The following is a 24373-nucleotide window of genomic DNA, read 5'->3' as shown; positions in this document are numbered from 1 at the left end:
TGGTGCCCAGCCTCTCCTCAACTGTCAAGCACATATTTAAGAATACTTGAAAGGTTACAAATTGTTAACCTTACTAGATGACTAAATGTCTCCACATGGCCACAGTGCCAATATATTATATATTAAAGTGTGGGTTGTTTAAAACAAATTTGCACAAGTCAAATACCAAGTGTACCTTTAATTTTGTATGACATATTACTTTCAACTTGATATTATAGTTATAAATCTGTCTTAACTTCCTAACTAGATTAGAAATTCCAAAAAAGCAAGGACCATGTCTTTTTCATCTTTATATGCTTTGCAGAGTGGTGCTGGCATATGACCTTACACGTGGTAAGTACTAACCTATTAGATGAATTGTTAATGAATCAATAATTGCCTTCTTCACTAAGCTCTTCAAACTTCGCCTGTTCAAAACACAATTCAATGGTTTCACCTTCAATCCCCACCTCTCCTCTTCCTAATTCCCCAGTGCTCCTTATCTCATTTGGGGTGTAGAAATAACCTTGAGCTGTATTCAGAACTGGAACTCAGACATACCTAACCAAGTATGGTGGCAGGCCTGCTGAAGATATGTTAGCACGAGAAAACCCTCCCCACTCCCCACCCAAGGAAAAAAGCTAGGAGGGTAAGTCTGACTCAGAATAAAAGTCCTTTTTCATTATAAGGGAAACATAATTCTTAGCACATCATAATGTTTCTTAGCCAAACTCGTTATTGGAACAAAGTCATGAACTTTGTTCATGATGTCTAGATCCCACGAAAAAGAGTCTAAGACTGCAAGTGCAAGAGCAAGACTACTTAAAAGGAGGAAAAACATTACTTTACTAGTTGAAAACATACAATGTCTTACACTTTGATTTCTAGTAAGACTGAACTTTTCCCACCATTTTATTAGATACTATTTTTTTGTACTCTGTTCAGGGTGGTTTGCTTATTTATATATTAGATTGAACTGCTTTTTGAAAATAATAACAATACTTTTTTTGCATTTTCCCCAGCTTGTTTTCAGTTCTTTTTACATTGGCCATCTTTGTTAGTCAAATTTTTGCATGTGCCTTTTTTTTATTGGTTTTAGGCTTATGAAGTCCTACTCTATACCGATATGTGAAAATTATCCATTTTCTTCTAGCTATTATTTAATTTTCTACATATATTACACTAACAATTTTGTTATTAATTTTTAACTCCAAAGTCTAGCCCATGACTCAAGACCATTTATGGAGTAATAATTTCGATTATTATTGATTTGAGATTCTACAATTTATTATTATTAAATGGATAGAAGGGTCTGCTTTGGGGACTAATTTGTTCCATCAATTCACTGACTCTTGTACCTGTACCATACTGTTTACTATTTTGTTTTTATGGTGTTTTAATACTGGGGGGAGAAGAATTCTATTTTATTTTCTGAAAAAAAATAAGGCTCACCTGTTCAGTCTTTCAGATAAATTCTACGATTAATTTGTGAAGTTGTGCTAAAACAATGAGTTAACTGGAAAGGAGCCGACCACTTGGAAGCATTCTGCCTCCCATCCAGGAGGAAGGTTCATTTCTCCATTTGTTTATCTTGAGGTAGATAGAACCACCCACCTTTTCTGGAAACCATGCCTTCATATAATGGCATATGATAGCTGCTAGAGATATTTTGAACTTTTTCAGGATAAGAAAACTCCTCTCACCTAACTGTCTGAATAGGAATATAGCTATTTTTCTCCTGTCAGTCAGAAACTAGAGTTTTCACTTCATAATAAGATCTGAAAACCGGGAGTCAAAAAAGACAAACGTTTAACGGAAAATTACTAGAAGAAAAAAGAAAATTCAAAGTCCAAATCTGTGCTTAGCAAATCAGTTTCCAACCCATTGTAAGTTTAGAGAATATTTACTGGATCATCAACAAGCAATTTCTTTAAAGGGAATTGGATTAGAAAATTTTCTAAGTATTGTTTTGTGGAAATGTGTGTCTGTTACACGTGTGCATGCCTGTATATATGTGTATGTATGCTGGATTTGAATCAAGGATAAAAATGAATTTCTGACCATGGTAGTTTATTTTACCAGGAGGTTCCAGTGCATTTTTCTAAATCTAACAACATACATGGTTATTTATGTTCCTAAACCATTTCAGAAAAATTTTCTCTTTTCCGTTGCCAAATTATATCCATACGATTTGGAGGATAGGTTATTTTCAGGTTTACTTTCTTGAAAGAAAAAAATCTTCATTCCTACATTCCATGCTTCTGAGGTTCCCCTTAAGCAGAATAAGAACTGTAGCGCTAGAAGACATAGGGTCCAAATTAACTATGATATTGTTTACTCAAAAAGAGACTGTGCCGATTCCACATGGATATGGATAGAGAACTCCATTTTTTCTCTCTTTTCTCTCAAGAGTTTAATTAAAAAAAAAAAAAAGTACCAGCTACATAGGAAGGCTACTCAAAGTATGCATATTGAGTAGCATCGTGCTCTTACTGGCTCAAATTTAGATTTTTCACCCAAATAAACACAGAAGAGCATGACTGTTAGGTACCATAGGCCAAAAGGACAAACACTGAAGTCTCTTGTCAAGTTTATTTTATTCATTCTATGATGTACTCTCAGTACTTTTTTTTTTGTTTGTTTTTTGAGACAAAGTCTCACTCTGTTGCCCAGGCTGGAGTGCAGTGGCACCATCTTGGCTCACTGCAATCTCCACCTCCAGGTTCAAGTGATTCTTCTGCCTCAGTCTCCAGAGTAGCTAGGATTACAGGCATGCACCACCACACCCAACTAATTTTTGTATTTTTAGTAGAGATGGGGTTTCGCCGTGTTGGCCAGGCTGGTCTTGAACTCCTGGCCTCAAGTTATTCACCTGCCTGGGCATCCCAAAGTGCTGGGATTACAGGCCTGAGCCACCATGCCCGGCCCCTTATTCTTTAATACTTTTGTAAAATGGCATTTTTTTCTGACGTTCACTCTAGTTTATCTAAATAATGCCCAAGTGCAATACTATTTAGTATTAATATTGCCCAATACTATTTAGTATTAATATTGCCCAAGTGCAATACTATTCTAAATAACTTAATTTATAAGCTTTGCAAATGGAGAATAATCACATGATTATCTCTGATTAACACTGTGCCCTGTATAGTGCCTACCTTCTCCCCACATGAAATTTTAATCCAAAGAGTCTTGAATATATACTCTTATCACAAGAAAAAATTTGTTAAAGATTCTGGCATGATATACATGTTGCCTTTGGATATCCCTTAGGTTTAGAAAACAAATAACTTGCCTGTAGAGAAATATAAAGTGACTTGAATATTTTAAGTTAAAATAACCAAGTATTGAAAAACAAAAAACAGCCCTGTAAATTCAGAGATGTTAATATTAATCTGGCCCTGACTAGAGTTTAACTCCAAATGCTAGAGAAATCAGTCTGGTAGGTGTGATCAACGGGGTGACTAGGGGTTGGGGAAACTAAGGAGCACTAGTAATCAAGAGCTAAGCATTTCAAATTGGGGTCTGTTTCAAATAAAAGTTATTAAATATTACCTAGAAATAATCATGCTTATTAATAAACAGATGCTTGACAAACGATGAATATTTCTCACCACCACAAAATCTAATACCTTAATTTATCCATCAAAGGGTTGTATTCTGTTGCCTACATTTTCCATACACTGACTCCAAATTTCATAACAATAACTGTTTTAAAGAACCTGCTGAGGGCGGACACAGTGGCTCACGCCTGTAATCCTAGCACTTTGGGAGGCCAAGGCAGGTGGATTGCCTGAGCTCAGGAGTTGGAGACCAGCCTGGGTAACACAGTGAAACCCTGTCTTTACTAAAATACAAAAATCTAGCCGGGCATGGCGGTGTATGCCTGTAATCCCAGCTACTCCGGAGGCTGAGGCAGGAGAATTGCTAAACTTGGGAGGCAGAGGTTGCAGTGAGCTGAGATCGCACCACTGCACATCAGCCTGGGTGACACAGCGATACTCTGTCTTTTAAAAAAAACTTGTTGAGTGTTCTGAGGAATTATCCTTAGACAGCATCTTGCTTCTTTGCTATGCATGAAGAAAAAGATTTCCTAGTCCCTTCTACGCAGTTAGCAGACATTTTTTAAGACTTTCAGTAAAAATTTACCATTTTATTTTTCAGTGATCATATTGGAAATATGGCCCAAAGTGACTTCCTTTACCCAGAGAACCCAAAAAGGCGGCAAGAAGTAAATCGTCTTCACCAGCAGCTCCTTGATTGCTTATCTGACAGCTTCAATGTCACCAATAAGTTGACTGAGGTTCTAAATATGCACTTGGGGTGCAGGCTGGCCTCCATTGAGATGAAAAGAGATGGGACCATCAAAGAAAACTGTGATATCATCATCCAAGCCATTATGAAAATCCAAAACGAATTGCAAAAGGTTGATGAAGCACTAAAAGATAAGCTAGAGCCAACCCTCTATAGAAAACTTCAGGATATTAAGGAAAAGGAAACAGAGAAAATTGCAATAGTGCAAAAGGTTATTTCGGTCATCCTGGGAGAAGCTACAACTGCAGCCAGTGCAGTCGCTGTTAAACTTGTGGGCTCAAATGTCACAACTGGCATAATTAACAAGTTGGTCACTGTGTTAGCTCAAATTGGTGCTTCTCTCCTTGGTAGTATTGGAGTTGCTGTTCTTGGCCTTGGCATAGATATGATTGTCCGTGCCATCCTGGGAGCAGTGGAAAAAACACAGCTTCAAGCAGCCATCAAAAGTTATGAGAAGCATCTGGTGGAGTTCAAATCAGCCTCAGAAAAATATAATCATGCCATTACTGAGGTCACCAATACAGTGAAACACCAAATGAAATGAACAGCCATTTTGCCACTGAAGTGTTTTTCTGCTTCCTTTTCAGTAACAGTATTTGCTTCTTTGATTAGGTTCATTTTCTATAGGCTTCCAATATGGACTTAAATAGGATAAACAATTTGGAGAGGGAAATTGGAGATGCCAAGACTAGATGACTAGATGAATTTTGAGTCAACAATGCCTGGATCAGCTGGTGCTAGACCCTGTGAGGTAAAAAAATTTTCTCCCTGGATGTTTTCACACCCTGCTCTACCAGATCAACACTGGGGTAAATGCTATCGTAGAGTAGCAAGTATAGGGGTTACTTTTCTCTTTTCTAATTTCAGTAAAATTCTTAAATTTTACATTGAATGCAGAGACTTTCATTTCTACCACCAGCTTCAAACATCATTTAATTATAAGGGGACATACTCAGTAATTTCTGCCTAGACACAAACTCTAGGCCTTTGAATGAGACAGAAATACTACCATATTTTTGACCATCAGAGTAAATCTGGTTTTCTGTAAACTAGAAGAGACTGAAAAATGGTTTGTAACAATTTGCTTCAATTAGGACAGGAAGCTGATCTGTAAACGTCTACTAATTACACAATGTAAACCGGATGGATTTGAAAATGGTAAAAATCAAAACTAAAAACATCAAGGTCCTGTTTCAGTCACTGTAATCAACCCTGACCAACTGTGATGATTAAATATCGCTCAAGTGAATGTTCAAACACTGAAACATTTAAAAGACAAGAAAGCAAAACACAGCTACACATGAATAAAATGCATTTAGGATGCAGAATAGAAGGTCACTACTCAAAGCATTTGTCATTTAAAGGAAAGTCATAATTTATTATGAGTTTTCAGAAAAAAGAATATAATTTCAACACTAGCAAAAAGGAGGCAGCTGCCTTTGCTACATGACGCATTAGGTGGGCCATTTCACTAATTACCTGATTTTAGAAAACGCCAGAGGCTATGGAGGCCTATTACTGGTTCCGCTGAATCTCTGCAGATGTGTTTGTTTTCTAAATCCTTTGCCAACGAATAATTCCCATGAGGACTATTTTAGTCTATACTGACAAAATTATTAATATGCTGTTGATGCCAGACTGTGTTTGTTATAGTTGATTCTCCCATCCAAGTACAAGAAATGTATTGAAATAAAAACTGCTCAGCATATCTTCAAAATAGTAGCTACATAAAAAATTTTAGCTACATGAAAGACTTTAATATTTCCAACATACACTTTGTTTTCTCTTTCTCTTCTTGCATTGTTTTTCAAAACGAGTTGCAAAACTATGACCACTAATGTGTTGGGAAAGAAAAAAAAAACTAGTTGCAAAACATTACAACTTAGCTTACCTTCAAAATTCAAGAGTATTTTCTTTTTTATGTACTACCTGGTTTATCAGCTTTAACCTACAATACCTCGTCATTGCTTTCTGACACTCAAATTCAGTCTAAAATCAAATCAAGAATTTCCTAACACAAAGGTAAGTTTAGGTATAGGACCGATCTTATACTTTCAAGGGCAGTTTAAAGATTCTGCTAAAAATTAATATGTATCTCCATCAATATTTTGAAATATTTATAACTGGTGATATGAATAGCCTTCCTACAAGGGACAGTCAGGTTAAGATTAGAAATAACCAAGCGTATCCTCTAAGATAGTTTTTTAAGTGTTTAAACTTACCTTTAAGGGAAATAAGTGGGGGCTGACTCAGGGAAAGAGGGGATAGAAGGTAGGCAAAGGGCGAAGGCTAGAGTTAAGTGAAGAATCCCGTACGTAGCGTGACATCATAGAGGACTTTTGGCTGGTGAAAAGACCAGTCGGGAATAGAGCCAATATATATCAGCCTTGCCACTCATATAACTTAAAACCGACTGCATATGTATACCCATATTTCTTCTTCAAAACACTACTAACAAATAATAAATCACCGCCCATATAAGCAATCTGCGACTCTAATACGGGTGCTGATTTATTTGTTCAGGTGGTCTACAAACGTTCTGTTCCGCTATTAAATCTCTACACGTACCAGGCGCCCACATGGGATAACCTGATGCTTACAAAGCGGATTAAACTCAGTGGCAAATGTTATCTGGGTATTCGTTTACACACGGAGACACACCTAAAGGAGCGCACCTGCTTGGGTCATAAGAAACATAAAAATCCAAAAACTAACGTAATTCCAAGAGACAGAAAACGCAGAACGCTTCTTCATCTGCAGAATGTACCATTCTCAGACGGCTCAACGCACTAGGCTCCCAGCAACTAAGTCAGGATGCCTCCAACTCGAGAGGCAGGACCGTCAGCCACTCAGATAGCAGCTATCTTCTTCTAATTCCTATTGTACTAGATGAGCGCAATGAGGCGGGCTCTTAGCCGACAGCCAACCAATTGAGTATTGTACGGAACCGGAAGAGACTCTGGTCCTGGAATTCTTGGGTATTCTCTATGGTTCCAGGGCCGAGCGGCGCTAAGAGAAGGCGGGACAGAGGAATGGGAAATGACGTAAGGATTGCGGAGGGGCGCGAGGTTTCAAGATGGCGGTAGCTGCGGGGTTGACTGAGAGACCGAGTTGAATGCCCTTACGAAGTGAAAGAGGCCGAGAATCGCCCCCCGCCCGCTTCTCGTAGTCCTGGGAGGACAGCAGAAGTGTGAGTGTATTGAATTAATTTACTACTCTTCCTCACCTCTTTCGTACCTTCCACGGCCCGCGCAGCGGCTTGAGGGACACCCAGCCCCTTTGCCCCGCTCCTCCTCTCCCCGGTTGAGGTCTCCCGGTTGCGGACTGGGCTATTCCTGGGCCTGGGGTGGCGCGGCGACCAGTGGTTATGCGGTTGGCATCGCCCGGGTCGGTTGGGGCCGCTTCTTATGCACGTTGATTGGTAGCCTTAGGTTTGACGTCTTGTATCTCGAGTCATGGTCGATCAACCGTCGCTATGGTTTCGTCAGTTGCTGGTGTTGCCTCCTTTGGTGGACCTGGATCCTATCCCGTTGAAGGTTCTTTGGCTGTTTAGAGTTCCCCAGCGGTTGTTTGGCTTGATTTTCCAGTCGCCTCCGCTTGTAGACAAAAAACTAATCTGTGCAGACTTAAGCTCCAGTGTCTTCCGTGAAATTCTCTGTAATTCGTATCCGTTGTGTTTCATTTGTGTGGGAGGAGATTCAGAACATGAGCCTGAGGAAACTTGAGAAAGGAAAGCACAAAAAACGCAGGAAATCAAAGATGGGAGAGCTTGTATTTGTACTGATTTTGCTTGTTTTCCTCCTTCCCTACCTCCTACTCCCTGCTGCTCTCCCATCCCCCTAACCGCCCCATCGCCAGTTTTTCCTAGAAGGAAACCACTTGACAGGGTGTATGGTAGCTAGGCCAGGAATATGGATCCATTATAAAGATTTTAGTTAAGTAGTGAGGCAAACATCACAGGATATTTTATTTGTAATCTCATTGTATCATCATAGCTTTGTTATAAAGTAATTGATGTCCCCATTTTTTAGATGAGGAAGCTAAAAATCAGAGCCTTTGACACCGCTGTCTTGAAATAATTGCCACCAGAACAGCTATGAAACATCTGGCTTTCTGAAACATCTGGCTTTCGGGGCAATTGGACGCTTGGTGAAAGAGACATTAACTGTAATAAACTGGTCTGACAAAATCTTCCCTTTCTTATCTTTAAAAAGTGTCTATTTGCAAAAGGAAGCAAATTTGTCCGCCTTTATTACTGGAAAGACTGCTTCAAAAAATTAAGCCCCATTATTTTGGAGTAAGAGGAAGAAGTCATGTAATAGGGTACTGTGTTAATAAAAGTTTTAGCTTACAAAATATTTTTTCCTCAAACAAAAATAAGTATTCCCTTTAGTTACCTTAAGAAATATATATTGGGAGTCAGGTCTTAGTAAGAAAAATATGTGTCTTAATATTTAAGTTTTGGAGAGCTCTCAGTATAGCACTAATTTCAAATATTTGCATTTTTAGTTGTGTTTTGAACTCTTGAGAGTCAAGCATTATATCTGAATTAGAACTGAATCTGAATTAAATATGCTTAAATTAATGAGTTTTTAGTGTCTTAGAAGTATTGAGAATGTACAGCATACATGCCAAGAAAAACCATGGAGAGAGGCAAAGGTGAGGTATTTGTTTTGAGCCTAGATCCATTACCCCCATTCCCTTCTTATTCCTCTTTTACAATGACATGTTAATAAAGGGAGGTTATAGAAGAAGGACTAATGAATTCTGATGTTCATGGTTTGTGCCATATCGTTAAAGCATTTTCTAGTTGTTTTTATCAGTTGACAAAGTCAGTGCTGTGATCCATAAGAAAAAAGCTAAACTGATGACTTGAGGATATTCAAAGTGGTCTTCACACTCATCACATTTCTAAACAATGATAGAGATCTAAATTTTCATGGTCAAGAAAGGTGATGCCATCTTTCTTGGACATTAAAGTCAAAACTAAGGAAAGAACAGTCTCACAGAATTTCTAATTAAAGGAATTGTTTTTTCAGAGATTGGTAGGGACTAGAAAAAGGAAGAAATAAATTTAGGAGATATAAGCTATTTCTTTGTCTTCACCTTCACAGGTTTTTCTTTTTTTAATGAACAAGTAAACCATAGAAATTGTCAACATGGGACGGAGATCTACATCATCCACCAAGAGTGGAAAATTTATGAACCCCACAGACCAAGCCCGTAAGTGTCGATTAGTGTGGAATGATGAAGTAGGAGAGCGTTAAAAATTGCAAATATTAGGGAATTTCTTTCTCTGTGGCTTAATTACAAGACCAGCAGTGATAGGAGGAATAAATTGTATATTCAGTATTTGTATGGGCACATTAAGACTTTAAATATGCAAAGAAATTAGTACCCATATTTTATTTTTCAAATTTGATTGACTTGCAAAGTAGAATAGGCTGAAATCTTTCTTTTTATATTTGAATTGAGCAAATTAGTTTTGCGAGCCCTTGTTTCGCATTTTATATTATGTTTTTCCTTCAGATTCATAGTTGTTTTTTATGAAACATTAAGCAAAAATGCCTTGACATTTTTGTTGTCATAATTAGAGGGATGCTCTTGGCATGTAGTGGATAGAAGCCAAAGATGCTGCTCTTTTACAGCGCATACTGTAACTTCCCACAATAAAGAATTACCTGTATTAAATTGGAGGAAATGCTAATGTTCAAGATTCAAAAATTTTATATCTCCCTCTCTCCTTTTAAAGGAAAGGAAGCCCGGAAGAGAGAATTAAAGAAGGTATGATTTTAGAGGCATCTTATAAAACTTTAAGTATTGTTTGGCTCATCTTGTGATTTGGGATTAGTGGGTTTCAGAATAACATTTCTAATATTTTTTAGAAAAGATACTTTATGCTTTTTATAAAAACTGTAAGATATACTAAGCCAAACTTTATTTGGGAACTGAAGTAACTTTGCAGAGAAGCTCACTACAGGTTATAATGCCATTGTTTGATTACTTTTCCCAGTGAGTTAAAAAATACTTTTGAAAATAATTCTTTTTTGTTACTCATTAAAACATAACTGTTTTAAAGTCTGCTGATGAGGATGGAAATAAACATGATGCTAGATAGCTTTATCCATTTTCCTGATTAGCTATTATATATATTACATTAGCTTAAATATATATATGTAGGTTTATAATATTTATAGTTATATTAGATTTATATATCCATTTTCCCAATTAGCATTGTCCTCTTAGCTGTTGAATTTGTGGCAAAGTACTTCAAAAGAATAAGAAAGGATTTGCGTTATAGTATTGTGCTTTATAGCATAGTATGATAGTATAATACATTGAAGCAATACAGATTTTAAATAATGTTCAATTGTGTTTTCATGTTTAGCATTAACTCCTGCAAAATTTTTAAATATTCTTTATCTAATTTTAGAATTTAGCTTCAACCTTTGCTTTGGACTTCAACTAGCAGAGGTTTTACAACAAGGGGCAGGAACGATCACCCAAGGTCTTCAAGAACATAAGGGGTTAAAAAAAAGAACTTTAAAGTGTGTGTGTGTTTAAGTAACTGCTGAAGATCTCACAGAGTTCAAAGAAATACTTTACTAAGAAAGCGCATCTTAAAAATAGCATTTCTTTATCTTTTTGACAAGTGTAAACGTTTTTAAGGCAAAAAATTACATAGCTGTTTCTGGTGGTTGAAACAAGTGATCAGAAGCCAAGGAGTTATTCTGTTTAGATTCTTAAAGCAAGTTGAAGTAAAACTCCTGAGTGCCTGACTTCTTGACATCTGTCCTTCTTTTATTTTTCTAAGAACAAAAAACAGCGCATGATGGTTCGAGCTGCAGTTTTAAAGATGAAGGATCCAAAACAGATAATCCGAGACATGGAGAAATTGGATGAAATGGGTAAGAATTTACAAACAGGCAGCTATAACAGTCTGACACGTACAGAGGCAGGCAGGTAATGAGTGAAGCAGCATAGGCGTAAGTAAAAGAGAACAGCATGATGGCATTTGATGCTTGGATTTAATGTTAGTTTCAGGGAGACAAAATGGAGTGCTAGAGGGCTGTTGCAAACTGGAGACCCCATATTACCAGAATAAGAGGGAAGCGATTATTTGGCTTTCAGTTAATTGTTATTATGAGATAACAGAAACACAGTTTGGCCAGCTTGCTTTTCAGGAGAAGACTTAATCTGGTTTATGAAATAACCTTGGGTTTTTTGTTTGTCGTCTTTTATTTAATGTTGGCAACTACCATGTAAATCTAAGTATTAGGCCCCTGTGAATATAAGGCAATTTCCAATTTTTCCAGTCAGAAGAGCCAAAAAGATACTTATCTGTTTAGTAAGGATATAGAAAAAATCATCAAATACCTTAAAGAAACAAATAATAAAATACTATACCAGGATTCTCTGCCTTTTTCACATTTTATAGAATAATTTTATTCACTCTTCATATGCATTTTAAGTATCGTTGCTTTGTTATAACTGGAATCACATGAAATAGCTGCATGTTATCTTTTTTTGCATCTCAGTTTGAAAATCATTGATGTTGCCACTGGAAATGTTATCCTAACCCACAAATATCCATTCTGTTTAATATTAGAACATGTAGAATATTTTGTTTTTTTAATAGAAATTTTCAAACATGCAAAAAAATAAAATAGTCTAGTTAACTTCCATGTGCTTTTCACCTGTCAAGTTTTTGCCGCTTTGTCTTCTACCCTTTGCCACTTTTGTAAAATAGCATTTTAAAGTGATCGTTACAAGTTCCATGTTTTGCCCAAAAACAGAGTAGTAAGTAAAAGAGATGGAAGGAAACTCCTCAATGATACATTAAATGGGGTACAAAAAAAAATTCAGTCATGGCATTAGGCTATTACAAGTTTTCTGAAATAATGTGGGAGAATCTGTGCAGCTAGCCTGGGTAAGAGTTCTGGGTCAGGCTTCAGGAGCCCAGATATTTCCCAGTTCAGCTGTAACTGATTCCACTTCCTGCCTCTGGTCTGAATATCAGCAGGGATAATTACTTTCCTTGGGGAATCAGAGAATCCTTCTTTAAATGACCCCGAATGTTATGTGTTGTTTTAAAAGGAGATAATAGTAATAACTGAGGTTTCTTGAGTAGTTGTCTTGCTATACACCTACGCACCAGTTTTTTTCCACCAGTTTTCTAATCCTCACAATTTTTTAGGGTAGGTGCACTGTCCGTATTATACAGGTAAGAAAACTCAGGCATAGAGAGATTACATAGCTTTCCTCAAGGTCACACTGCTATGTAGTGGCAAAGCTGAGATTAAAACTCAGGCATTCAACGCTTTTACTAATCACACTAGGATTAGTATGGTGTAAGAATACACCCTCTGGATTTGAATAAATTGCCAAGATTAATAATAGTTAATAGGATTTAAGGAAGAAGATAAACTTGTTATTCTTTTAAGAAAAAGGAAAGGGGTGAAGAGAATACTATTCATCAGGGGTCTAGTTACAATTTATAAAACTCAATACAGACTAGTTAAGGCAGAAAAAAGCATGCATTGGCTCTCTTAATTAAGAAGTCTTAACATAAAAAAAAGATGAGAAATCCCTGAGAGAAACTAGCCTCAAAATCCAATCTCATCATCAGTACTGTCCATCTGTCTAGTCTGATCTCTGTTAGCCTCATTCAGCTTACTACTACTGAACTTCTCCTTGGGATAGAAGGTGTAATATATGTGTGTAATTAGTGATGATTGGGAGACAAGGCTACAGGCAGCTCTAGATTTGTTTTCTCTCTACATAACACATCCAGAAAGAAAATCTAAGAGCTTCTCTCTCTCACATCTACATTTAAAATCTCAGAGAAGGTTCTGGTCCCAGTTTGGATCATGTGCTAATTGATCTCTGAGTCATTCACTAAAAAGGAAGATGGGGGGATATGATTGACCAGGCAGGCCTGGAGGTCTTATTCTTGGGATAGAGGACCTGCAGTTAAGCCCCGTACTGACACATGATTAGTTAGGGAGAGAAAGGATTGTATGGTAGCTAGGCCAGGAATACGGATCTGTTATAAAGATTATAGTTAAGTGGTGAGTCAAACACCACTGGATATTTTATTTGTAATCCCATTGTATCATCATAGCTTTATTACAAAGTGATTAACATCTCCATTTTTCAGATGAGGAAGCAAAAAATCAGAGAATTCAAGTAAAATGCTTAAGATCTCAAAATTTGACAGGACTAATGTAGTAGGTAAACACAAATCTGACAGAATCTTCACCAGGTTTTCAGCACAGAGCAGTGAAAACTGATTTTTATTACAATGAAGATGAAAGTCAATTAGGTGGCATTTCTGAGAAAGGTAAAATTAGTGGCCATCTAAAAAGGGTGGGGATTTTAATAAATATTGTAGTTCTTTGAATAAAATTGAAAAGAGTACGTCTAGTGTCTAGATCTCTTAAAAATTTTTTAGCATATATGGAGGTTTTTATTATGTAACCTATTGATACCTAATTGAAGTGGCCTGTTATATTTAATTCCATAATCTACTTTTTCTCTTAGAGTTTAACCCAGTGCAACAGCCACAATTAAATGAGAAAGTACTGAAAGACAAGCGTAAAAAGCTGCGTGAAACCTTTGAACGTATTCTACGACTCTATGAAAAAGAGAATCCAGATATTTACAAAGAATTGAGAAAGCTAGAAGTAGAATATGAACAGAAGAGGGCTCAACTTAGCCAATATTTTGATGCTGTCAAGGTAATCAAGGTTTTTTTTTTTTTTTTGAGAGATAAACTAAAATACTATACAGATTGAGTATCCCTTATGCAAAGTGCTTGGGACCAGAAGTGTTTTGGATTTAGGGTGGTTGGGTTTTTTTTATGTTTTGTTTTGTTTTTGCGTATATTTGCATATATTTTGGGGATGGGACCCTAGTCTAAGCATGAAATTTATGTTTCATATACACATAGCCTGAAGATAATTTTATAAATTTTGTGCATGAAACAAAACTACGACCCATCACATTAGGTCAGGTGTGGATTTTTCCACCATGGCATCATATGGGAGTCAAAAAGTTAAGGATTTTGGAGCATTTCAGATTTTCAGATTAGGGATGCTCAACCTATACTTAGATTTAAAAAGTTAATGGGAGAATTAGTCATGTTGAACCTCTTCCTTATAGCAGTTTCTTCTAAAACTAAACATATACCTGCCGTGTGAACCTGCAAATCTAATCCTCTTTATTTAAACAGAAGAAATTAATTCAAAAACTGGGATCAGCCTAGGTGTTCACTAACAGGATAATGGATAATTAAACTGTAGCATATTTATACAGTAGAATACTATTCAGCAATAAAAGGAATAATCTAATACTCAAAACAGCATGGAATAAAAAAAGAAAAATTGTGAGTAAATCTCAAAAACATGCTAAGTTTATCTCATTGTTATGATTTCATTTTTATGAAATTCTAGAATAGTCACAGATAATCTGTAGGAAAAAAAAATGTAGCTGTGGTTGCCTTGGGGGATGATATTAGAGATGGATTGGGAAGGAGTATGAGGTATATGCATTTGTCAAAACTTACTGAATTTGTACATTTTGTAAATTTTACCTCAAAGATGGGAAAAAATCAAATGCTATAATTTCTGTAAAGGAGGTAATATGTCTCCCATTTTACAGATGAAGGCACAGGTTACCTTGCTTAGTCAAGCTAAGCTAATACACAGCAGAAATTCAACATAGGCAAGCTAATGAGCCCAACCTCCACCACTGGATATATACTATTTGTTAGTTGACATGTATTATTTTTCTTTTTTTTGTTTATTTTTTGTTTTTGAGACCGAGTCTCTGTTGCCAAAGCTGGAGTGCAGTGGCACCATCTTGGCTCACTGCAATCTCTGCCTCCCAGGTTCAAGCAATTCTCCTCCCTCAGCCTCCTGAGTAGCTGGGACTACAGGCACACGCCCCCACGACTGGCTGATTTTTGTATTTTTGTTAGAGATGGAGTTTCACCATATTGGCCAGGCTGGTCTCAAACTCCTGACCTCGTGATCCACCCACCTCAGCCTCCCAAAATGCTCGGATTACAGGTGTGAGCCACCACGCCAGCCTGACATGTATTTTTCTATCACCCTGCATATTAAATAGGGTAGCTCTGGGGCTAGATACTTGTAACAGTTCGGTTTCTCTAGACAACAGCTATTTTGAATCATCCAAAAAGAATTACCTGATAAGAGGAGAAAAAAACAGCTGGGTTCTGACGTTTTTAGAAGTAAAGATTTCTTTCAGTTCTTTGACAATGTGGAAGTATTGACGTAAGGTTATTTTTGTGGGGGGTTTTGGTGATATTTATGTTAGTTGGAAAGCATGTCCAAGTTACGAAACAGCTGACTTGTTATTTTTAGTGTTTAGTTAGTAGATGACTTTTTTATCATACTGTTGAATGGTTCTCTCTGTTTCAGAATGCTCAGCATGTGGAAGTGGAGAGTATTCCTTTGCCAGATATGCCACATGCTCCTTCCAACATTTTGATCCAGGACATTCCACTTCCTGGTGCCCAGCCACCCTCTATCCTAAAGAAAACCTCAGCCTATGGGTAAGGAAGCAGTGTCACAATCAGAGAGCATTTAGTGAAGGCACAAGTTGACTGTCCAGTGCCAAAATTAATGCAGGGGGAAATAAAAGACAATATGGATATAAACAGTGTGACATTTGATTAAATGTAAAATAAGAAATCCCTTGAAAATTGTTTAGAAGAGAAAATAAATATTACTGTTAAGTGATTACTGTGGGGGTTTTTTTGTTTTTGTTTTTTTTTAACAGACCTCCAACTCGGGCAGTTTCTATCCTTCCTCTTCTTGGACATGGTGTTCCACGTTTGCCCCCTGGCAGAAAACCTCCTGGCCCTCCCCCTGGTCCACCTCCTCCTCAAGTCGTGCAGATGTATGGCCGTAAAGTGGGTTTTGCCCTAGATCTTCCCCCTCGTAGGCGAGATGAAGACATGTTGTATAGTCCTGAACTTGGTGAGAAGTGACTGTTCTTTTGCTCTTATAACTATCATTTTTTATGTTGGCCCTGTTTAACATATTGTTCACCACCCTCAGAACTTAGGAAGTAAATGAAAGGATATCATGTACATACTAATATACATACAGTTAGATAAATCATAGGATCTACTCAAGTAAAAGCATCATACATAAGTATAGAAATGTTTATTGTGTTTTAAATTAGGCTTTTCTTGGAGACGTCACTCTTGCTACTAATCCTTTAAGACTTGTATATCTGGTTCCCTTTTAGCTTTATTGTCATCAGATTAGAGTGTCGTATACATCAGTGACTGTGTATGTGTATACAAACATGATTGTTGCTAAAGGAGGAAATGGGTTTTCAAATTAGAACCTCTTTTTAAAAAAATCTTAAATTACCAAAAAGAAGTGTTTAAAATTATTGGCAAATGAAAATTTTGTTAGACTGTATGAATAGCTATATATACAGGAAATTTTTTTTTTGGTAAGAATTAAGTTGTTACAGTCTGAGTTAAATAGCTTAATTTTCTGTATTTCTGGGTACCATGTAGTGGAGGGTCCAATCATACTACTTCTCCATGTTCCCTTCCCACTTTTCAGCCCAGCGAGGTCATGATGATGATGTTTCTAGCACCAGTGAAGATGATGGCTATCCTGAGGACATGGATCAAGATAAGCATGATGACAGTACTGATGACAGTGACACCGACAAATCAGATGGAGAAAGTGATGGGGATGAATTTGTGCACCGTGATGATGGTGAGAGAGACAACAATGAAGAAAAGAAGTCAGGTATGTGCAGATGAAGGATTCATGGTCTTGATCAATAAAGAGAAAACAAGCTGAAGGTCCTAATTTATTAATGAATCTGTGAGAGTACTCTGAAATCTTTGGAAGTCGGGATCATAGCTGTATTCATCTTATATATTAAAATTTTGAAAGTTTTTGACACAGTAAGTACTCAGTGGATGTTTATGAGGAAAAACATTAAACTGTATGTAATAAAAATGTCTATGTAATAAAGTTCACTTTGGGGTAAAAGGTATAAGTATTCAACAGCATAAATGTATTATTATGGGTATGTTATAGGAAAGAAAGGAGAGTAGCCATATTAAGAAAAACATTGATGTTGTATTTTATAAATCTGTTTAAATACGTACCTTTGAAGCCCTTTTATGGTATCTTACATGAACCAGGATCATAATTATAACCCAGGTACACTCATGAGTGGAATCATGAAACATATTATATCTATAATGTGTGTGTTTATTTGATTATTAAAAAATTCAAATGGGACATTTGTCAAGAAAATTTTAAGCATCATAATAGGTACTGACAGTGGAAAATGCACACCAATTCTGTCAAACCTCAGCAGTTTTGGAGCTTCTTTTGGGATTGTTTATGTGGCCTACAACAGAATATTTATATAATACTATGTAATACTAATATTAATATTGATAATGACAAATTTTTCTCCTGCTGTGTCTTAAGAATCGTGGTTGCAAAAACAAAAAAGCTGGTTAAAAATGATAGAGCTGGTAATGAAAAATTATTATAGAGGACTATTAGGTAGGAACTAGTACTGAAAAGTAGAAAGCCATTAGAGCCACGGCAGCTCCATTTTTTTCTGGGTCTGTGTGGTCTCTTGCCTTCTTTTCCTTTTATTCTGCCGACAGATTTTTTTTTTCTTTTTTTCTTTTGTTTTTTGAGACAATCTCACTCTTGTCGCCCAGGTTGGAGTGCAATGGCACAACCTCAGCTCACTGCAACCTCCATCTCCTAGGTTCAAGCGATTCTCCTGCCTCAGTCTCCCAAGTAGCTGGGATTACAGGCACCCGCCACCACACCCAGCTAATTTTTGTATTTTTAGTAGAGACAGGGTTTCACCGTGTTGGCCAGGCTGGTTTCGAACTCCTGACCACAGGTGATCTGCCCACCTCGGCCTCCCAAAGTGCTGGGAATACAGGCATGAGCCACCAACCCAGCCAGATTTTTCTTATATATTCTCATGAACACACATGTTCTGAAAATGGCCGTCCCAACTCTGAGTTGATATTCACTCAGCTAATATTTATTGAGTTTTTACTATATATGGCATTTTTTCTAGGCACTAAGGATACAGGGTAAACAAAACTAAAGTCCTGTTCACATGGAACTATTCTTCTAAAATGTTTACCAACTAAAAATACTCCTATCCAGTGTCTAATGGATAGCCTTTGTCAATTAAGTTCTTTTTATTCTTAGCTTGCTAATAGGTTTTTTTAAATCATAAATATTTTTTAGGTATCTGTTGGGATGTAACTTTTTTGTTTTTTGTAAGTTCTTTAGTGAATTAGATTGCTGGCTTTTAGAACACTTGGATTCAACTTGCTTATTTTTTTTTCCTTTTTGTAAATTTTAATTTTGATAGTTTTTAGAGAACAGGTTGTGTTTGGTTACATGGATGAGTTCTTTAATGGTGATTTCTGAGATTTTGATGCATCCCTCACCCAAGTAGTATATATACTGTACCCAGTTTGTAGTCTCCTTTCCCTCACTCCCCTCCCACCCTTCCCCACTGAGTCCCCAAAGTCCGTTGTATCATTCTTAGGCTTTTGTATCCTCGTATCTTAGCTCCCACTTATAAGTGAGAGCATACAATATTTGGTTTTTCATTCCTGAATTACTTCACTTAATTGCCTCCAACTTCATCTAAGTTGCTGTAAAGGCCATTATTTTGTTCCATTTTATGGCTGAGTAGTATTCCATGGTGGATATATACCACATTTTCTTTAACCACTGGTTGGTTGATGACATTTAAATTAGTTTCATATTTTTGCAATTGCAGATTGTGCTGCTATAAACATGTGTAACTTGCTTATATTTTATGTTGGCCAGTAGATGAATTTTGGTATCATGGTTAGGCTAGTTTCATGAGTTGGGTAACATTTCATCTTTTCCTATGCTCTTTATCAGATTTCTGTAATTTAGTGTTTGGCTGAATTTCCTCCTAAAATTATTTGTAGCCTTTAAGGAGTAGATCTTCAACTACCATTTAAGTTTTGTATATTCTGGGCTTATCACTTCTTTGGCCAACTTTAGTAATTTATATTTTCTAGAAAATTGTTTTTATCTGGGTGTTCATATCATTAATAGAGCTATCTCATCCTGCACCTCTGCCAAGTAGTGGGTAGCAATCATATCTAGTACTTTATAGTGTTACATAGAAAACATTTACTGAATTTTGTTGATGCCAATCTACTCCACTCCCTCCTTTGTCCCCTTAGGTCTGAGTGTACGGTTTGCAGATATGCCTGGAAAATCAAGGAAGAAAAAGAAGAACATGAAGGAACTGACTCCTCTTCAAGCCATGATGCTTCGTATGGCAGGTGAGGCAGGGAAAAAGTAGTGAATCACCTTTTGGTGTATCCTCACGCTAATTACTTTACATACATTTTTCCATTTAGTATCTCAGCAACCTTCAAGTAAGTAATAAGTCCTTGTTTTACAAAAATAAGGTTTGGAACCATTATGTAGGCTGCCTAAAGTTACACAGCAAGTAAATGATTGGGCTGGCATTTAAATATTGGTCTGTCTGATTTTAAAGCCTGAGTTCATTCCACTATGCTGCATTAACATAGATGAGTAGAATGTTATTTCTTTCACATCTAAGTATTTTATTGAAGAAGACTATTTGGTTTTTGATTTTGAGAACACATTTATTAACCATGTGTATTCAGTCATTGCTGTTCTCCAAACTGTAAGAAAATGAATCAACTCCATTTACTGGGTTTAAAATTTCTTTCAGGTCAAGAAATCCCTGAGGAGGGACGGGAAGTAGAGGAATTTTCAGAGGACGATGATGATGATGATTCTGATGACTCTGAAGCAGAAAAGCAATCACAAAAGCAGCATAAAGAGGAATCCCATTCTGATGGCACATCCACTGCTTCTTCACAGCAGCAGGCTCCGCCGCAGTCTGTTCCTCCTTCTCAGATACAAGCACCTCCCATGCCAGGACCACCACCTCTTGGACCACCACCTGCTCCACCATTACGGCCTCCTGGGCCACCTACAGGCCTTCCTCCTGGTCCACCTCCAGGTAAACACTTACATAATGTGAATAAAGTTTAAATGAGGTTAGAGTGAAGTCATTCCAAAAAATACTATGTGTTGTTAGTGTTCATGTTTTCTTGTTTCCTCCTAATGGGATTCTCTTAAGATGTGAAGGATTCTCAAAGGACAAGTAAAGCTTGTTCACTCCCAAACCATTGTTTGCAACTCATAGTTCTACTGACAGCCACCTGTTTTTCTCCAGAGCACTCTTGTTTTCAAAGTTTTTCTTATTACAGCAGACAGAAACTTGAACATGTAATGGAGGTTCTCTTTAGTATTGCTTTTTAGTGTGATAAGTTGACCTAGCTCTTATCGGCAGCAGGTAGGAGTAAGACAAAGTTAATAATGTCTCGTGTTCTTAGGTTAGGAATGTTGAATGTCAGTGTAATCTCCATAGTTTTTTAGTTGTAGTTCTTTTTAGAGGCGAAGGTGATTAGTCTGTTTATTAAGTGTTCAGCTTGAAAGTATAAAAAGATTATTTATAAAATGAAGCAACAGAGAACTTTTCAGCTATTTGTGATTTTAGTCCTTCATCCTATTGTCAGCCTACTAAGTTTTCTTCAGTTGAGCTAATCATTTTCTGATTGATGCAAAGCAAAGTTACCTATTTTATGTCATTCTTAGTGGTCTTTGTCTATATATTCATGAGTTTCAAGGGGTCCTTAAAGCATTGTGTTTTATATTCCATTTTCAGCTTATACTGGAACCATTTAAGAATTCTTATCACCTTTGTATATTTCCAGCATTGCGGAGCTGTGATTGAGTATGCTTTTTGTCAGTGTTGGGAAATAAAGTGAAAAGATCCACAACAAATCCAGTACCATTTTTCTGGTGCTCAGATTTTTTTTTTTTATTTTAAGACGGAGTCTCGTTCTGTCGCCCAGGCTGGAGTGCAATGGCGCGATCTCAGCTCACTACAAGCTCCGCCTCCCGGGTTCATGCCATTCTCCTGCCTCAGCCTGCCGAGTAGCGGGGATTACAGGTGCCCGCCACCATGCCCGGCTAATTTTTATGTATTTTTAGTAGAGACAGGGTTTCACCATCTTGGCCAGGCTGGTCTTGAACTCCTGACCTCGTGATCCACCCACTTCAGCATCCCAAAGTGCTGGGATTACAGGCATGAGCCACCATGCCCGGCTGTACTCAGATATTTATTGAATGAATTCTGTTTCCATGTATGTTTCATTAACTTTTTGAAGTTAATCTGATTTCAGGTTAAAGTCAAACCATATTTGAGTTACTTTTAAGCCGTAATTATTACTTAATGTACATTTGTGTGACATTAATTTATCATTTTTCTCTTTTCAGGAGCTCCTCCATTCCTGAGACCACCTGGAATGCCAGGACTCCGAGGGCCCTTACCCCGACTTTTACCTCCAGGACCACCACCAGGCCGACCCCCTGGCCCTCCCCCAGGTCCACCTCCAGGTCTGCCTCCTGGTCCCCCTCCTCGTGGACCCCCACCAAGGCTACCTCCCCCTGCACCTCCAGGTGATGCTTTCAATTTCTATAATAAAAACTTAGCCTGCTGTTTATTTAATTTGCTCTTAATACATATGGTCACATTTCAGTATTCTGAAATCTGAGGTCATCTTACAGTCGGTGGTGGTTTTCAAGTTGCTGTTGACCTGGCTTGAAGTAGAGTTCTTCCAGTGGGTATTTGCACTTGGTTCACTTGAGGGACTTGTAGCCAGAGAACATGAGATGAAATTCTCTATTTGATAATTTTTTGGTTTTAGTTGTAGTTATGAAGCCGTTTGATGCATCTGCATGAGTACCAACTTTAAAGTTTAAAATTACAGAGAGTGTTTTTTTCCCTTTCCTCTACCCAATGTCAAGGTTAGACATGCAGATTTTCTTGTGGGCTTGTTTTATGTGGTAGGTATATTTCTAGTTTACAACACTGAAATGTCACAGTTTCATGTGAAGATCTGCTTTTAAATGCCCCAGCTGGGGCTTTTTTTCCTCTCTCTCTCTCTTAGTGGTACACAGAATAATTATGAGTTTATGTAATCAATAGGATCTTAGATTTGATAAAATATGGTACTTTATATTTCATTTAAAAGTGGCATTTGAAGAACTGAAATCTGCAGTTCTTGGTGTATGAATATTGTGTATGTCTGAACTGTCCATAGGACATGAGTTCTTTTCCAGTAATGATGACAGATTGTGATTAGTTGCATTCTCTTACTCCATGTGCATTGTTTTTTTCTTTGAGACGGAGTTTCGTTCTTCTTGCCCAGGCTGGAGTGCAATGGCGGGATCTCAGCTCACTGCAACCTCTGCCTCCTGGGTTCAAGCAATTCTCCTGCCTCAGCCTCCCAAGTAGCTGGGATTACAGGCGTGCACCACCACGCCCAGCTAATTTTGTATTTTTAGTAGAGACAGGGTTTCATCATGTTGGTCATCAGGCTGGTCTCAAGCTCCTGACCTCAAATGATCCACCCGCCTCCGCCTCCCCAAGTGCTGGGATTACAAGTGTGAGCCATCGTGCTTGGCCTCCGTGTGCATTTGATGACCAGGGTTAAAATTTTATTTCCTGCCTATTGACCTTTTTGTGCAGGGGAAATGGTATGGAATATAATGCATAGGGATCAGTCTCCTGACCTTGTCCTTACTAATATCTGCACTATGCAACTGGAATAGAATCTTGGGATGTGAGATTTGAGATAGTAATTTGAAGCCAGTTGATGTCACTTTATATTTTAAAGTAGGATGTTATTTAGAGAAGAAGAGAACATAATACTGTAAGTACAGGAATATAGGCTGAAGGTAAATACTGTTTTATAATAAAATATTCCTGAGTTTCAAATAGCAATCAATATGAATTCAGCTTATTTTCTGTAAGTTGTTATCCATTTATTTAAAAATTGGCAACCAATATTTAAATGTCCTTAATAGTAGGTAAATTTTATTAGTTCTTACAATATTCATCTTGCCTATTTTATTCATTTAGGTATTCCTCCACCTCGTCCTGGCATGATGCGCCCACCTTTGGTGCCTCCCCTTGGACCTGCGCCCCCTGGGCTGTTCCCACCAGCTCCCTTGCCAAACCCTGGGGTTTTAAGTGCCCCACCCAACTTGATTCAGCGACCCAAAGCGGATGATACAAGTGCAGCCACCATTGAGAAGAAAGCCACAGCAACCATCAGTGCCAAGCCACAGATCACTAATCCCAAGGCCGAGATTACTCGATTTGTGCCCACTGCACTGAGAGTACGTCGGGAGAATAAAGGGGCTACTGCTGCTCCCCAAAGAAAGTCAGAGGATGATTCTGCTGTGCCTCTTGCCAAAGCAGCACCCAAATCTGGTCCTTCTGTTCCTGTCTCAGTACAAACTAAGGATGATGTCTATGAGGCTTTCATGAAAGAGATGGAAGGGCTACTGTGACAGCTTTTGATGCCAGAACAGGCTTCTGTTCACAACAGTGGCCCATGGAGAAAGAGGCTCTTATTAAACTTAGATGAAAGAGCTGCTTCCATTGTCAGGGTATTTTCTAATTTCAGTTCAAGGAATATCCTAAAATTTAGACTTGTTCAGAATTTACTGCACATAAAAGAGGGTATTTCATCCAGAATAGATCAGTTATTGAAGCAGTGCTGCTAACATCCATTCCCTTTCACACCACCATTTTCACCCTGTTTCTTCCCCTCCTCCAGTTCTTTGGAAATTTGTGATCGGGGGATCTTAGTTGCTTATTTGTTTTGACTCTTGTGTGCTGTGGGCACTGGAGTAGAGATTTCTGGAAAAAAAAAAAAAGTTTATTTCATCTTGCCTTTTGTGTTTGAGTTATTTTTAATATTTTCCTGTAAATATTTTGTAATATTTTACTTGTAATGAAATGGATCACAATGTCATTTCCTAATACAAGGCAGGATATGTGGGAAGAAAATGTACAATTATTTGATTAAAATTATTTCCCACTGACCTAAACTTTCAGTGATTTGTGGGAAAAATAAATAAATGTTCTACACCAA

General features: G+C 37.5%; 3 protein-coding genes across 11 annotated transcripts in view; 2 read left to right on the top strand and 1 right to left on the bottom strand.

The window, feature by feature from the left end:
• SMCO3 (single-pass membrane protein with coiled-coil domains 3) overlaps positions 1-6010 on the top strand; it is a 10072-nt gene extending 4062 nt beyond the window's left edge. Inside the window, exon 2 of the mRNA XM_002822979.4 lies at positions 4144-6010. Coding sequence (XP_002823025.2) covers positions 4160-4837 — 678 coding nt within the window. The 5' untranslated portion in view covers positions 4144-4159 and the 3' untranslated portion in view covers positions 4838-6010. The remainder of the gene's footprint in view (positions 1-4143) is intronic.
• The window catches only part of C10H12orf60 (chromosome 10 C12orf60 homolog), a 20846-nt gene extending 13145 nt beyond the window's left edge, over positions 1-7701 (bottom strand). Inside the window, exon 1 of one of the 7 annotated variants that reach the window (XM_009247506.2) lies at positions 7520-7701. Coding sequence is in view for 2 of the 7 variants with exons in the window: in XM_054526876.1 (XP_054382851.1) it covers positions 7009-7047 (39 nt within the window). In the remaining 5 variants the exon portion in view is untranslated. Of the gene's footprint in view, positions 1-6515; positions 6608-6954; positions 7265-7519 lie in introns of those variants that run through there. The other 6 variants (XM_054526881.2, XM_054526876.1, XM_054526877.1 and 3 more) reach the window with 6 other exon arrangements.
• On the top strand, positions 7349-24373 carry WBP11 (WW domain binding protein 11). 3 transcript variants are annotated; one of them, XM_063712046.1, is made up of 13 exons: positions 7724-7829; positions 8803-8952; positions 9408-9516; positions 10046-10077; positions 11108-11201; positions 13837-14033; positions 15738-15871; positions 16099-16298; positions 16902-17093; positions 19568-19669; positions 20089-20382; positions 21705-21887; positions 23353-24373. In XM_063712046.1, exons 3-13 carry the CDS (start codon positions 9453-9455, stop codon positions 23784-23786), a joined length of 1926 nt encoding a protein of 641 aa, XP_063568116.1. In that variant the 5' UTR covers positions 7724-7829; positions 8803-8952; positions 9408-9452; the 3' UTR covers positions 23787-24373. The 3 variants fall into 3 exon arrangements, with proteins under 3 accessions (XP_002823020.1, XP_054382850.1, XP_063568116.1); XM_002822974.5 differs by lacking the exons at positions 7724-7829; positions 8803-8952 and adding an exon at positions 7349-7483; XM_054526875.2 differs by having other exon boundaries at positions 7615-8952.

Source organism: Pongo abelii, chromosome 10, assembly GCF_028885655.2.
Source record: "Pongo abelii isolate AG06213 chromosome 10, NHGRI_mPonAbe1-v2.0_pri, whole genome shotgun sequence".
Taxonomy (NCBI): Eukaryota; Metazoa; Chordata; class Mammalia; order Primates; family Hominidae; genus Pongo; species Pongo abelii.
The sequence above is the reverse complement of the archived record's forward strand: the minus strand, read 5'-3'. Positions and strand labels throughout refer to the sequence as shown.